Source organism: Chrysochloris asiatica, unplaced genomic scaffold (assembly GCF_000296735.1).
Source record: "Chrysochloris asiatica unplaced genomic scaffold, ChrAsi1.0 scaffold00004, whole genome shotgun sequence".
Classification (NCBI taxonomy): Eukaryota; Metazoa; Chordata; class Mammalia; order Afrosoricida; family Chrysochloridae; genus Chrysochloris; species Chrysochloris asiatica.
Window position 1 is genome coordinate 15,495,850 of NW_006408522.1, and position 15,990 is coordinate 15,511,839.

General features: G+C 36.2%; 1 protein-coding gene across 1 annotated transcript in view; it reads left to right on the plus strand.

Moving 5' to 3' along the window:
- The window catches only part of ZNF280D (zinc finger protein 280D), a 123,932-nt gene that overhangs the window by 86,753 nt on the left and 21,189 nt on the right, over nt 1-15,990 (plus strand). Inside the window, 2 exon segments of the mRNA XM_006831616.1 lie at nt 4,221-4,339; nt 4,499-4,535. Coding sequence (XP_006831679.1) covers nt 4,221-4,339; nt 4,499-4,535 — 156 coding nt within the window.

Below are 15,990 nucleotides of genomic sequence, written 5' to 3' on the forward strand. Positions count from 1 at the left end.
TTTTAAAAAACACACAAACAAAAAAACCTACTCAGGCATATGTAATAATGTACATCTCCAAAGGGCTCATTCTGCAAGTCTGCTCCTGGCCACCAGTTTTTAGTCCTTCTCTTCTTAGTTGATGAATGTAGAGTCCTCAGCCGGAGGCTCCCCCTCTCCATGCCTCCATCTCTTTCTCCATCTCTGGTGCTTGCTGCTTCTCTGAGTAAGGTTCCGCATTCTATTTGTGCGTTCCTCTCTTGATGGTCCTAGGGTCCTCTGTTTATGGACTGTAAGATTAACCACTCTCCTTTTTTTGTTACAAAACTTCGACCTTTACAAGTGTGACAGTCACAATTAGTCATGATAACAGTTATTCATTGTTGAATCTTACGAATCTTATCCCCATCTCTTTTCACCAGACCCATCTAGACAGGATGATAGCTATTCAGTGGGGACTCTTTTCTTTCCCCTCATATTCTTAAACTAAACTCCCTCTTGAAACCTTGCAAGCCAGTCACTTCGTGCCTTTATTGCCCCTTCATTTTAGATAGCCAATGTCTAAGTTGCCCATCCCTATCTACCCTGTGCACAGAGCAGATAGCATTGATACTTGATATGAAGACTCTTTCCCTCTCTGTTGGTATTTAGAGTAACTACCGCTCTAAGTATAGGTTAGGTTCATCATGAAGATGTATCTTCTGTCACTGTAGCTGTTACAGTCTGCTTGTCCTTTCTAGTGGGAATGTCTCACCTCACAAGGTTGTGGATGGGCCTCAGGATTCCACATAAGGTCCTATACTCTGTAAAGGGTTTGCACGAGGCCTATTTCACTGGGCAAGTTGTAGAACCCCTTTTAGGTATTCCAATCAGTTATAGGCTGAAGGCGGGCTTACAAATAAACAGCATTCTTATCAACGGAGAAAAGATTGAAGTTGTCAAGGACTTCATTCTTCTTGGATCAGCTATCAACACTCATGGAAGCAGCAGTCAAGAAATCAAACAACATATTGCATTAGGCAAATTTGCTGCACAAGACCTTTTTAAAGTGTTGAAGAGCAAAGATGTCAGCTTTAGGACTAAGGTGGTGTGCCTGACCGAAGCCATGGTATTTTCAGTAACCTCATATGCATGTGCAAGTTGGACAGTGAATAAGGAAGATCGTAGAAGAATTGATGCCATTGAGTTATAGTGTTGGAGGAGAATATTGAAAGTACTATGGGCTGCCAAGAGAACCAATAGATCTGTTTTAGAAGAAGTGCAGCCAGAGTGCTCCTGGGAGGCCAAGATGGCCAAATTTCGTCTCTCATACTTTGGACATATTGTCAGGAGGGACCAGTTGCTGGAGATGGATATCATGTTTGGCAAGGTGGAGGGTCAGAGGAAAGAGGAAGACCCCCAACGAGATGGATTGGCCAAGTGGCAGCATCAGTGGACTCAAGCATGGCAACAGTAGTGAGGTTGGCCCAAGATCGGGCAGTGTTTCGTTCTGCTGTGCCTAATGCCGCTATAGATTGGATCCAACTCAATGGCACCTAACAACAACAACTACTGGATGTAAGTGTCATGATTAGCCTATATTCCTGTGCTAAACTTGGTTTCCACCATCAAGATGAAACCTTCAGGAGTCTGTAGTACAAAATGAGAATAAAGACGAGATTCTCCATAAGTATTTGAATATTGAAAAGATATTTAAGATTCTTAGTAAAGGGAGTATCAGTTTTGAAATAATTTTTTAAATCACTGGAATTCTTGAAATTAATATATGAACTTTATAATTCTTTGAGTTTTCTTCTATTTGAAATAAAGTAAAGAATTTGTTTACTATGGAGAAAGCTTTTGATGAACATTTCTAATGGCAGTGGAAACCATTAAGTACCATCTTTTCATATTCTCATGATTTCTTTTATGTCAGAACCTTTTTTGTTCATATTGGCATTGCTATTTAAAATCTCAGTGTCTCTGTAGCACTAAACTAAGACAGGGATGTGTCTGTACTTGTTCTGTTGCTTTGGGTTAAGGGGGAAAGTAGGAGGAGTAATGTTATGTCTGCAGATCATTGTATATATTATTCCTACTGCTTCTCCAATTACCTTCAGGGCTGCTTCCCTCATTAGGTCTCTACTGTGATGATCGAGGTGTTCGTTGACCACACCATTTTAAATAATTTTCTAAGTGTAGCCTTGATCTGGTATCTCATCCCAGCTCCTTCTGACTTGCTTTTACTGAAAATATTTATAAGAATGGAAAAAAGGTTCTGTCACATTTAAAGATGAGATTTTGATTTTTACCCTATTGTTGATAAGCTCAGTTTTATGGTTCCTAAATTTACTGTTTTTACAGATAAGAGATACTTTTTCCTGTACTTGAATAGGCTTTGAATTTAAATAGAAAATTTAGCAATCCTTGTGACTGGAACTTGGCATTTTATACTTCTACTGGTGTGGTGCTGTAGGATCAGTACTGGATTGCTAACCACAAGATTGGCAGTTCAAACCCACCAGCAGCTCCTTGGAAACCCTACTTGGAATCGACTTGACATTTATTTAAGTCAAAAGTGAGAGAGATTGCTTGGAATAATCTGGATTGGTGTTAGTATGTTTGACTTCTTTTTAAAAATAGAAGAGGCCCAGGGCGTAGTTAGAAGCATAAATAAAGGCACAGAAAGGAAAAAACAGTATACAGAGGAATGGCTATTGAAGTCTGGAGTCCTGGTGTGGCGCTGTGGGCTAATGCGGCAGACTGCAAAGTCATTTGAACTGCAAGGTCAGTGGTTCAAGCTCATCAGCTGCTCCTTGGAAACCCTGTACAGGGTCGCTATAGGACGGAATCGACTCAACAGCACTTAACAACAATATTGCAGTCTAGAGGAATTGTTCTAAACTATGAGCCAAATTTCAGGAGCCTTAAAAATAAGATTTAAGGAGTTTAGACTTAATTTGGATGGCAATGGAGAACCATTGGTGTTTTGTAGAATCAAGTGATATTGAAGGAAGGTAGATTTGAAGGATATACAAGATGAGTGGCATTTGCGTGAATAACAGATTAGTTAGAATGTTGTTGTTATTGTGAGTTACAGTTTAATCATAGAGTTCCTGTGTACAACATAACATAATACTGCCTGGTCTTAAACCATCCTCACAGTTGTTACTATAAGAACATGAGCTCTGGAAACAAAGTGCTACATTTCAAACTTGATTATTACCTTCACTAACTCTGTGCTCTTGTTAGATTGCTAAACTCTGTCCTTTCTAAAAAGGTGCTCAGTAGTATAACACCTACCTCTCTGAGTTGGTATAATTGATGTGATTGTCCAAACTGTTACTCTAACACAGAGTGAACTCTCCATCATTTGTTAATATAATTAAAACCTTGATATATTGAATTTTGAAGGAAGACTGGAATCAAAGATAACTATTGTTTGAGCTTTAATGTCAACAGAAATGATGTAACAAGAATAACTAGTCAGGAGAAGTTGATTTTGGGAGGAAGTACGTGATTCTAGTTTTATGAAGGTCAGTTCTGGTGCTCCAGTGCTATATCTAGACATCAGTAAATAGTAGGCTCGTCAAAACTTCAGGAGAGAAGTCAGCATAAGCTATTGCTTGCATTCCTATACATGTAAAACACTTAAAATATGTGGTAAAACTTCTAAAGTATATTTTTGCTTTGTTAATAAACTGACAATAACAGTAATCACATTATATGATTGATTTTCAAGCCATTCATACTTGTTTTCTAATTACATCCTCGTCTATATAAGACACTATATTGTAAATACCATCAGATTATGGACTACCTTTGTTTGCTCACCATTGTGTTCACAATACCTAGTAGAACAATATGTGTAATGATGACCTGAATAAATATAGAATGATTGCAGATTGGCAGAAGCACATATATATTGTGACTTGCCCTAATAACGCAGGTTGTTAATGTAGCTAAGACTTTGCTATAGGTCTTTTGGGTGTATGTTTTTAGCAACCAGTGTGAGAGATAAGTTTATGAAGCATAAATACTTCTTAGAAATAAATAAAGTTGAATGATTTGGAACTGGCCATGCCATTTTCTAGAGAATTATTTCAGTTATATCAGTTTAATGTAACAAAAAAATGTAAGCAATAGTTATGACACAAAAACGTAATTCAAATGTTATTGCATGGAAAAATAATTGTTGAAGTTGTGTATGGGTTGTTCTAAAAAATAAAATCCTTTTATATTATTTGATTTTTTTTCCGTAGGGGCATTACTATAGTGTGCCTTAATTGTGATTTCCTAACTGATGTTTCTGGCTTAGATAATATGGCTACACATTTAAGTCAACATGAAACTCACACTTGCCAAGTTGTAATGGAGAATGGTACGTATATGTAATGTGTTACTTTGGATTTTTTTATGTTTATTCCAGTATTTTTGGCTAGCCATAATATGGACTTTTTAATAAAATAAAATTACTAGATTTTTCTCACTTTTACATTTCATATGTGTTTTTAAATACAAAATTTTCTTCTAATTTCAGTTTCTGTTCATACCACAACTTCTGAACGTCTTTCTGTGTAAGTTTGATTTTTCTTCAGTGTATTTTATGGTGATGGATTTTAGCATTGTTGCATTTTTAAAATGTATCATTAATGCAAATGAAAAATGTTGAAAGTGTTTTGTTTTGTTTTAAAAACTGCTTGTTGAAATAGGTTCCTGCTCTATCGAACTTATGACCTGGTGCAAGACAAGTTAAAATTTCCTAAGTTCAAAGTTCTGAGGTGTTTTCTTACAGAAAAGCAGTGAAGCAGTCAAGTTCATAACACTAGCTCTCATTGTTCAGCTCTTTTCAGCTTTCAGATGGGTCTAGACCCTTATTCTACCTTTTCTTGGTGTCATGTTGACATGTTCTTTTCCTCCAGTTGGCTCTCTCCAAAAATAACTTTTTTTGCTATAGTCGTTTCTAATTAAAATAATTTGCATTTCCCTCTAATGTACTTACCTTCGGAATTATACATTCCAAATTATATGGTTGTTTGTCTTTTTGTCTGTTTTGTCTGCTTTCTTAATTTCATATATATCTAAAGTTTTTAGGTCAGATAATTGTCTTTTTCCTCATTCGTTGTCTGTTATTGTGCTATTTTTCTTATTTTTCAGATGCAGAAACAGCCCAGAGATTTCAAAAAATGTTCAGGGTACACCTGGACAGTGTCCCCCTTCGATGGACACAACTGATGCCTGTTCTCTTTCTCTAAAGAATGTGAATAATTTGACTGTGAGACCTGTTCTCGATTGTGACCTCAAGAAATCAGATCTTAGGGAGACTCCCTTCTTACATGGTTGTCCTCCTTTAAGACTGAAGCTGATTTGGCCAGAAATAGCTTCAAGGCATACTAAATTGAACACTGCTTAGCTTCCCTCTAGGGCCTTTGGCTCTTGTTCTTAAGCTTATAGGTCTAGGTCCATCCTGACCAAGAAAAGGCCATCAAATCAATGCTGTAACTTCCAACTAGAAGTTTAACCATTTTGGCTGCTGCTAATGTTTCTCTAGCATGAATGCAGTCCAAGGAACAAAAAAGCTCTGGTTGTTTGAGGAAACTGTGGTTGCTTTTGTGTCCTTGGAACAACAGGTCTCTAAAACTATCTTTCAAAATCATAGTCATTTTTACTGTCTTTTAAGATATATGATCTAGCATTCACTATAATTTTTTTCAGTAATACTAATTTTCAATTTTTTCAAAATTAATTTTGGTAGCTTAATTTTTTTTTTTATGTTCTTCAAATTAATGGATGTCTATTTTGTTATGTCTATATTTATACTCTCTTCTTTAAAAATGTTTAATGTATGCCATGTTTTCTTAAGGACTCCAAGAGTTTCTTTTGTACAGATTTCATATAGCTGCTTGTTGCTTACATTGGCAGTTGTTCAGACCATTAAGCATTATTATATACTATCTAATCTCCGTATTAATATTACCTTAATTAATATGAGTTCTGAGGTATAAATAATTGATCAAACCTTTTCTTGCAGACCTTAAAACAAGTTTTAGGTATATGTGTTTGTTCCCATATATTTAAGTAGTCATTAATGCAGTTCCTGTGAGTAAAGGTTGTTGTTGTTAAGTGTCATCAAGTCAGTTACAACTTACAGCAACCCTGTATCAGGTTTCAAAAGAACGGCTAGTGGGTTTGAATTGCTAACCTGTGGTTAGCAGCCCAGTCCTACAGTGTCACACTAGGACTCCTTAGGTAAAGGTAGCATAGTAAGAGAGTGGGGAAAGGAGCCAACAGTACTTTTGATTTATACAAGGGGGCTTCAAAACTCATTCATGAATAAATTCCATTATATTTTATTTTCATTTTTTTCACAGTGTGTGTATGTGTGTATGGACTTAATATACTAGTCTTTATCTATAACCTACTTACTTTAGAAAGTTTTATAGCCATTCTCTTTCCTACCCATATAATACACACACAAACACATGCATATCTTTTTACATTTGCTATTTATTTATGGTTTATTTTGGTTACATTTAATATAGATCATTTTGGCGATATGTTTTGATGTTATTACTTTATTTTAGAAAAGTGTTTTAAGTGCCTTTAGAGTTACTTGCTCATGCATGTTGTTGTTGTTGTTAAGTGCCATTGAGTCAGTTCCAACCTATAGCTACCCTGTATAGGATTTCCGAGGAATGACTGGTGAACTTGGAACAGCCGACCTTGCAATTCAAACCAACCTTGCAGTTTAGCACATTACCCCAAAGTGTCACATAACTCTATATAAAAGCTGTAGATTATTTTACTGGAAACCTGATTATTTGACCGCAAGAATGAGAAGTATGTCAGCATAGTGTCTCTTACATTTTTCCTCTAGCCCAATTAAAAGTTTGCTATTTATTCTGTGAAGGAGTCCATGGTATGTGGTTAGTTTGGCTGCTAAATGAAAGAAAGGTCACTTGTTTGAGCCGCCTAGGCACTCCACAAAGATAAAGCTTAGGAAATCCTATGGGACAGTTCTGCTCTGTCCTGTGGGGTAACTGTGAGTCAAAATTGATCAATGACACTGGGTTTGTTTTTTGTTTGGATCTGCAGGGGTAGTGGTTGTTTACGTATACTACTTGTATACTGTTTAATCAAATTTTAAAACACTAGCAAAATTCCCTTTGTGATCTTATATAGCTGCAAAGATATCCTAAGTGTTTTAAAATAAGAATTTCTTTAGCTACACATCCTTTGATCAGATGGAAAGCCAGTTTAGATGACCACTGGGTTATGTAATGTACACCTTGCAGTTAATAACAGTTGAATCCATTAGTTTTAAATTTCCAAAGTAATTTCTATTGTAAATGAATGATTTTCTAAAATATCCAAAAGTGCTGGACATGGTATACTAGTCTTTATTTCTAATCTATTTACTTTAGGAAATTTTATATCCGTTCTGTTTCTCACCCATATTTTTTTCTTTTGATTTAAAATTTTTTTGTCCAGAAACAACAACTAGTTTCCATTTTGAATGTAAATTCTCTTTTCTTTTATAGATATTTGATCTGCATTGGTTATAGTTAAAAAATACAGTAAACCACATTGTGCTCCTCATAGGATTCTAATTTTGATCGTATGTATCGAGCTTATTCTTATAAAGTATAAACTTAAATTTCTGTGATCTGTAGCTTCAGTTTTTAATTGGACTTAAATACAGAAGGTAGTACTAAGCTTTTTTTCAAGTAAAAAAAATTTTTCTATGTGAATTGGCTGAAAGTGTACAGAGCACATCAGATTTTCTATTAGCAATTAACACACATTTTTGACATCTCATTGATTGCAATGAGATAGCATCACTTATCCTACTTCCTCCCTGTGTTTCCTGTTTCCATTCCTCCTCCTTTCCTAACTCTGTTGAATTTAGCTCATCAAATTATTCTAAGCAGTTTATGTACTTACTTCAGAAATAGCCATTTCATGAACATGGGCACTTGGTTTACTACTGAATAAAGAGTACAGTTGGCTCAGATTAAGTCCAGGACCATTATTAGAAAAATGATCCATAAAGTGTAGAAGCTTGTATTCTTTCCCTATTTGTAAGAAGTGGAGGTAGGGAGGTTGCCATTTTAAATTTTGGTGGCTTGGGAAGGCCATATTGAGAGATGACATTAGAGTAAAAACCTGAAGGAGGTGAGCAAATTAATTGCTTGGATATGTATCAGAAGAGCATGTCAGAGAGAAGGAATAGTAAGTGCAAAAGCTAGAAGACCAGCGTGGAATCAGGGAGAGACAAGTTAGGGGACTGTTATAATAATACAGTAGGAAATGATGGTTGCTTAGGCTAGTATGGATAGGTGGTAAGTGGTTTAATTTTGGATGTATTTTGAATTTGTGTATGGTTTGAATGTGATGTGTAAGAGAATGAAAATATTGGGGACTCCACATTTATTAGTCTGAGTAACTGGAGAGGTGACATTAATATGAACTGAGATGGGAAAGATGATATGAGCAGATTAGGGAAGGACAAATGAGCACTTTGATTTGGAACATGTTTTAGTTTGAAATAACCTGATTGTAGCAGCAAGGGATATGTCAGATGGCAGAGGTACTTCCCATAATTTTAAACCCAAGACGCTAGAAGTCTTATCTTCATTGTTTCTTGTTCCTCTTTGTAGCTCTTTGTGCTTACCTCCTCAACCTAAATACCTACTTTTCTTGAAACTATTTTGCTTCCTCCTTAAGCAGCTTCAAGAAGTCTTTCTGAATATTAAGATTAGGAGATTTGATACCCAACTGCACACTGCACCTTCTGAACCCTTACAACACTGGTGTGGTAGAACCACTGGCAACCAACTGCCTGGGTTGGACTTCCCATGCTGCTACTTACTAGATAGCATGTGACTTTGGACAGGTTACTTGATCTCTGTATTTCAATTCCTCATTTGTAAAATGAAGGGAACAAAAATACTTGATAGATGTTGAGGGAATTAAACAAGTTAATGCTTGCATATAGAGTTTAGTGATTGACACATTCAGAGTACTGTACAACAGTAAATCATCATTACTACCCTAACTGATTTTATTTTTCAATTCCTTCGGGTATTGTAACCCTAATCTTTAGCCCTATTTTCATTCCAACCATCTGACATTAGTTTGACAAATCATTTCTGTTAACTTTCTGTTCTTAACCCAATGTCCTTGAATGTCACAGTTAAACACATAGAAGTCATACCATTAGATTTTTGATGTCTGTTGGAGGCCTGGTGTGGTGCTATAGGATAAGCACTGGACCGCAAAGTCAGTTTGAACTGCAAGGTCGGCAGTTCAGACTCACCAGCCGTTCCTTGGAAACCCTTTATAGAGTTACTAGAATTGAAACCAACTCCATAGCAATTAGCAGCAACAACAACATCTCATAAAAAGGAGGTCTGGAGTGTAGTGGAGTACAGGTTAGGCTGCTTATAATCCACTATACTTCAGGTCAGCAGTTCAAATCTACTTGTTGCTCCTAGATAGAAAGATGAGGCTTTCTCCTCCTGTAAAGATTTTCAGCCTTGAAATCTTACACAGAGTCACTGTGAATTGAAACTGACTTAACAGCGTACAACCACCACTGCCATCTTTAATAGTGTTAAAAGTATTTTTTCCTAGATTATATTATTGCCTCATATTTGGCTATACCATAGTTCATCTCATATTTTCGGTTCACTTCTCTAATTATGAGTTCGTTCTGCAGCCTCATCATGCCTGTTACTACTTGGAAAATCTGACTCTTCTCTACAAACTTGGAAAGTGCCTCTCCTTTTCCATATCATTTGCTAAAATATAGTACTCTACTGTTTTAATTTTCTACACTGAAAAATATCTGTTTATCTATACTCCTGTGAAGCATGACAATGTGCAACAGTGATAGTGCAGCTCTGAAATTGGGCAGCTGTTTTGTGCCATCGAGTCTGAATTTTCAAGGAGCGACAGGTGGGTTTGAAACACCTACTTGCAGTCTAGTGCTTATCATATAGTGCCACACCAGGATTCCAAATTATGATAAGTTTAAAACCTAATTTTGTTATCTAAACAGCTGTTACCTTATGCAAAAATGACGAGCCATTTCTGACTTCTGGCTTCACAAGGGGAAAGACTCAAACTCAAAATTAGCCCAATAACTATGAAGTGGGGATCAGACATGCCTCCACCCTACAACCTTCTATACCTTAGTCTGACACAAAATGTCCCTCCCACATCAGTGACCACTCAGAACTCATTGACATACAGTTACGGGGTTTATTTTAAGGAAGTGAATAGGGTACAATTCAGGAGCAGAAACAACTCAGGATAACGCAGAGCAGGCATGCCTTGCTCGTGTCTTTAGTCTTTCCACCTTGTGGACCCTTGACCCTCTCCCCTGCTCAGGCAGATGTTAACAAAGCTCTTTTAGCTCTATCTGAAAATGCCCAAAGGGTACATTTTGCAATAGCCTCCTTCCTGTAGGCACACAGCTTTACTCAGCCCTTGGGCTAGGAAGCCCGCAGTTGCTCCATCTCTGCATGCTGTGTCTCTGTGGCTGCCACTTTTCCATGTAGGGATCTCACTGTCTGCTCAGTCCTTTTTCTTGATGGTCCTGGGATCACCTGTTCCTGTTTCTGAGATGGCTCCGTTTAAATCTTTTAGATCTAGTGGCTAGTGGGTTGACAAAACTAACCAATCCCAGCGTTAAAGTTCTGTACACCATCTTTGTATGGCCTCACTAAATCTTTTGGTGTGAATTAAGAAGACTTTGTATAGAAAAGCTATTTAAAAAAAAAAAAAATCACAATACCACACCCTGGTAAGCCTCAGCTTCTTCACTGGTGAAAAAATATGATCTTTTTCTTACAGGCTTGCTATAAGGATTAGACACTTGCTTGAAAGAAAGTAGGCACTGTATAAATGTGGGTTACTGTTACTGCTGCTGTAGCTACTTCTGCTGGAATACAATTGCTACTGTTAGTGCTGCTCCTGCTGCGGTTACAGCCCTTCTGCTATTACTGGTCCAAGACTTAACCCTGGAAAGTGGGCATCAGTGGGATCGTCTCCTCATTGAGAGTTCTAGTGGCAGTCTATCCACGCTCTGGATATTTGTAATTTGGACTTATAGTTTGCAGCTTGTACAATACATTCCTCCAAACTACTAGTTGAATGGCATCTTTGATTGCATTATGTAAATTATCTAATGTCAGAAATAAGTGTTCTTCTGGCTTTTTCTTGTCTAAAGACTATAAAACAACACTTGCTTGCTAAAATTAATATAGAGTCTTCTCTTTTGAACTTAAATAATACCTTCTTTCTAGGAATATTTATTGTTGCCAGGCTATATTCAGCATCTCTTAGGTTGGAAAACATGAGAGATAAATGTGTTAAGCTTTTTCATATTCCAGGAATGAGATCATAGGAGCTTGATTCATAGGAGAGGAATGGGTTATAAGGCAGGACAGTGGGAATTAGACATAGATACCACACTTTTAATCTTGGTTAATCTAATGCTTAATGACTTTTTACATAAGCATGTTTATGCCTCAGCTTTTCTTACCTAGATCATGGGTGCATTTGTACAATGTAACCTCTTTAGATTCAAATCTAATTCTCATAGTTAATGTTACAAAATTGTTCACCAATTTAAAAATGGAGAGGACCTAAGTGATCCTTGGAATTGTGCCTAATGAAGAGAGATTTAAGAGTGAATTGTTCTAAGTGGTAAATATTTACATAAGAATGTTATGCAAAACCTCAAATTGAGAATGCCCAAAGTTGGATTTATTTTCCTGCAAGTATTTTCTATCTTGATTAATGGAATCCTCATTCTCTTGTCACTCATGGAAGGTTCTTCCCAAGTCCTGGTGTGGCACTGGTGGGGTAAAGCACTGGACCACAGAGTTGGTTTGAACCACAAGGTCAGTGCTTCAGATTTACCAGCGGATCCTTAGAAAGCTCTGGTAGCGTAGTGGTTACGAATCAGACTGCTAACCTCAGGGTCAGCATTTCGAACTACCAGCTGTTCAGCGGGAGAAAGATGAGGCTTTCTGCTCCCTTAAAGATTTACAGCTTCGGAAACCCTGTACAGGGTCGCTATGAGTTGGAATCAACTCCACAGCACATAACAACCAACAACCTGTTGATTCCTGGTGTGACTCTGGGTTAATGTGCTGGACTGCAATGTCGATTTGATTCACCAGCCACTCCTTGGAAACTCAATACAGGATTGCTATGGGTTGGGACCGACTACCATGGCACTTACCAATAACAAGTTGAAGCAAGGAGTACTAGTGTGGTGTTCTGTAGGATAGGTACTGGTCTGCTAACCACAAGGTTGATGTTTCAGACTCCCCAACCGTTCTTTGGAAACCACCCTATACATGGTTGCTGTGAGTCAAAACCCACTTGACAGCACTTAACAGTTGAAACAAAGAGAACTTGAAGCATTGAAGCACTTAACTGAAGAACAAAGATTACAGCATTCAGTATAGACTATAACTCAGTATAAAGAAAGCAAAAATCTTCACATTTATCATGCAACATCACAATAAATGGAGCAAAAACTGAAGTTGTCAAGAATTTCATTTTACTTGGATCCACAATCAACACCCATGAAGGAGTGAAGAAGCAGTCAGGAAATCAGATGACAGTGCATTGGACAAATCTGCAACAAAATCTCTTTAAAGTGTTTAAAAACAAAGGTGTCACTTTGAGGACAAAGGTATCTGACTCAAGCCTTGGTATTGTCAGTCACTTATATACATGTGAAAGCTGGACAGTAAATAAGACAAGGAAAATTGATGCCTTTGAATTATGGTGTTGGCAAAATAATAGTGAATATTTCATGGACTGCCAGAAGAACAAGCAAAACAGCAAGGATGGTAAGACTTCATTTCATGAATTTTGGACATGTTATCAAGAGTGACTAGTCCCTGGAGAAGTACATCATGCTTGGTAAAGTAGAGGGTTAGCGAAAAAAAAAGGAAGACTCTTAAGAAGATGAATTGATACAGTGTTTACATCAATGGGCTCAAACACAGCAATGACTGTGAGAATGTAGCAGCACCTGACAATGTTTTGTTCTGTTGTACGTAGGGTCACTTGATAGAACCTACCACAGGTGATGCTTATACAGGTGGTCCCTGACTTACCATGGGGTTTTGTTCCAATGACTTCCTTGTAAGTAGGTTCTGAGTAAAGTTTTATTTTTTTATGTATTTTTCAATATTATTGTTTTTAACTACCAGCATCTTATAAAATTCGATCTTTATTTGCCTTTGGGTTGTAATATAAAAATTTACAAATATATTTTAACACATAACATTTAAAATATATAAATTTACTTAAAAATGTATTCTGATCAAGAAGAGTTGAACTATGTTGGCATTTGCTCAGTTGTGGTAATAACTCCACTTGTGGAAGGTTATGAATCATGTTAATTATCTCTGGGAATCAGGATGATATTTTAGTCAGAAAATTAGTGAGAGTCGGTTTTTTCCTTTTTTGTGTATATATATTATATGGTAATGTCGTACTGCTTCCTGAATACTTAAATGCTTTTGTTGTTCCTAGAATCCCTTTCTATACCTTCCTAACTGTTATTCCGTCAAAACCAAGTTCACTGCAACAGCTTCATGTGCTTTTTTTGTTGTTGTTCGTTTTCATCCTTCATACAAGGGGCCTTCAAAAGTTTGTCTAAAAATGTCATTATCTTTCCATTCCATTTTCCATGAACTCTTTGGAGTCCCTCAGAGTTGTTCAGTCCTTTATACAGCCATTATACTTTACACGGTCTCTTTTCTAACCATTTTCACATTTTGTAAACATTTGTTTCAGTACATTTCTTTGACAGAAAGGAATTTCAAGGGTGGGATTGTGCTCTTTTAACTTTGGACTGGTACACCTAGCACAGTACCTAGCGTGCAATCCAGTAAATGTTTAGCTCAGGCAAGCTTTTTGTGCACATAATATCTATTAGCACTTCTCAAACTATCAGAAATAGCATACTAGATGTTTTACTTTTATTTCTTAATCTGATAATAACTGTTAAATTTAATATTGAACATCTAAGTGGAAGGTCTTGAATACTGGGTGAATTTACTCCTGACATGATATATATTACTGTATTTTGTTTTTTTTTTTAGCATACTTCTTGTTAAGTGCTGTTGAGTCGGTTCCAGCTCATTATGGCCCTGTATAGGTTTTCTGAGAAGCAGCTGGTAGTTTTAAACCATGGACTTTATAGTCAACAGTCCAGTGCTTACCCTATAACACCACACCAGAATTCCAAAGTATACTTAGAAATATTCTTAAATTGAAGATTGTTGTTGTTAAGTGCTGTCTAGTTGATTCAGACTCATAACGACCTTGTATAGATAAGGGTTTCCAAGGTGGTTTCAATCACAGACCTTGTGGTTGTTGTTAAGTGTCGTTGAGTCATCTCCAACTCATAGCGACCCTGTATAGGTTTTCCAAGGAGCAGCTGGTGGATTTGCTGCAACCTTGTAAATGTTAGTTAGTAGTCCATTATATTTTAAAAATCAGTATCTAAGCTTTTTAATTAATTAATGATTTTAGGTTTTAGATGTTATTAGAAAGAAAGAATGTGGCCTGGCTGAAATGAACCTGGATTTTTTTTAGTGCCTCCCAACCCACCCATCTCATGATTTGTTTATAATGTAAATGAAGCTTAAAAAGAACAGACAGGCTCATGTATTTGACCATTTTATGTCTAGCCTCAGATGTGGTCATTTAATCTTCAGAAAATGTGTTTATTTCATTTTAAGCTTTAGAGAGGAAAGTTACCTCTTAGAAATACATCAGAACTATTTCTTATTTCAACAGGTTTCCATAGAATAGAAAAAAATGCTATTTTGCAATCATGATTTCTAAATGTTTACTGTTGAACTAGGTTGCCAATGCTGTTCTCTTTGCATTGAAATCTTAAATAGTATTTGTTTTAAACATGACACTACATTTTTTCAATAAAAAGCTATTGCGACATTCAACAGTGAAAAGTGTAATTTCCTAAAGACAGGTCAGGTCATTAGCTCAGAACTTTGAGGTTAGCAAATTTCACTGTCTTGTACCAAACAATTGAATATCTCAAATGACTATTTCAGCAAGTATGTTTAATGGATAAAAATTACAGGTAAGAAATGTTTTTCTGTTTCAAAAGTATTGATGATGTATTGATTGTAAATAGATCTATTCATCCTAAGGTATACTTCTAATGGTCATGAAAATGCATCATACATTTTAGTGATGAATTTAAAACTTATAAAATTTTATGTAATGTGCTTTTCTAATTTTTAAAAATTTGTTTTTCTACATGTTTTCATTGATTTTTAAAGTTCTATCCTTTATAGGGAATACAATACAGTTAAAGCCACAAAACAGGATTGGGGCTATTGCTCTTAATGCTCATCAGCTGATGTCTTAGTTAGTAAAATCAAAAATAATAAAAATCTCTGGCACAAACCTCCATTTCAGAGATACTGTTGTTGTTGTGAAGTGCCGTCAAGTCAGTTCCAACCCATAACAACCCTGTATAGGGTTTCCGAGGAGCAGCTGGTAAGCTTGAACTGCCGTAAGAAGAGTGAAATGTTAATAAAATACTCAGTTTCCCCAGTTGGAAAGGTCGCATTACTATTTAACACACTCTTAATGACTCATTTTAATTGCTGCATATAATTCATTTATTGGAATAGCAATATGTAAAGATGATTAACCTGGTAATATTTCTGTTGGAAATAATGTAAGTTGTTTCTTTGACAACATATTTAACAGTAAATTGAAAAGGAAGATATTCTTTAATGTTTTTAAAAATTGTTTGTAACCAATTTATTTCACTCTGGTGTTCCAACTGAATGTAGAACTATTAAGTGCTTACAAATAAATATATTACTTATATATGTTATATTGAAAATACTTAGTATTTTCCTGTGTAAAACATTAAATAGTTAAGTTGCACTGTGCACTTGATTTTGCCCCACCCTTATGAATACTGTGCAGTATTCAATTCTAGAGAGTACTGCA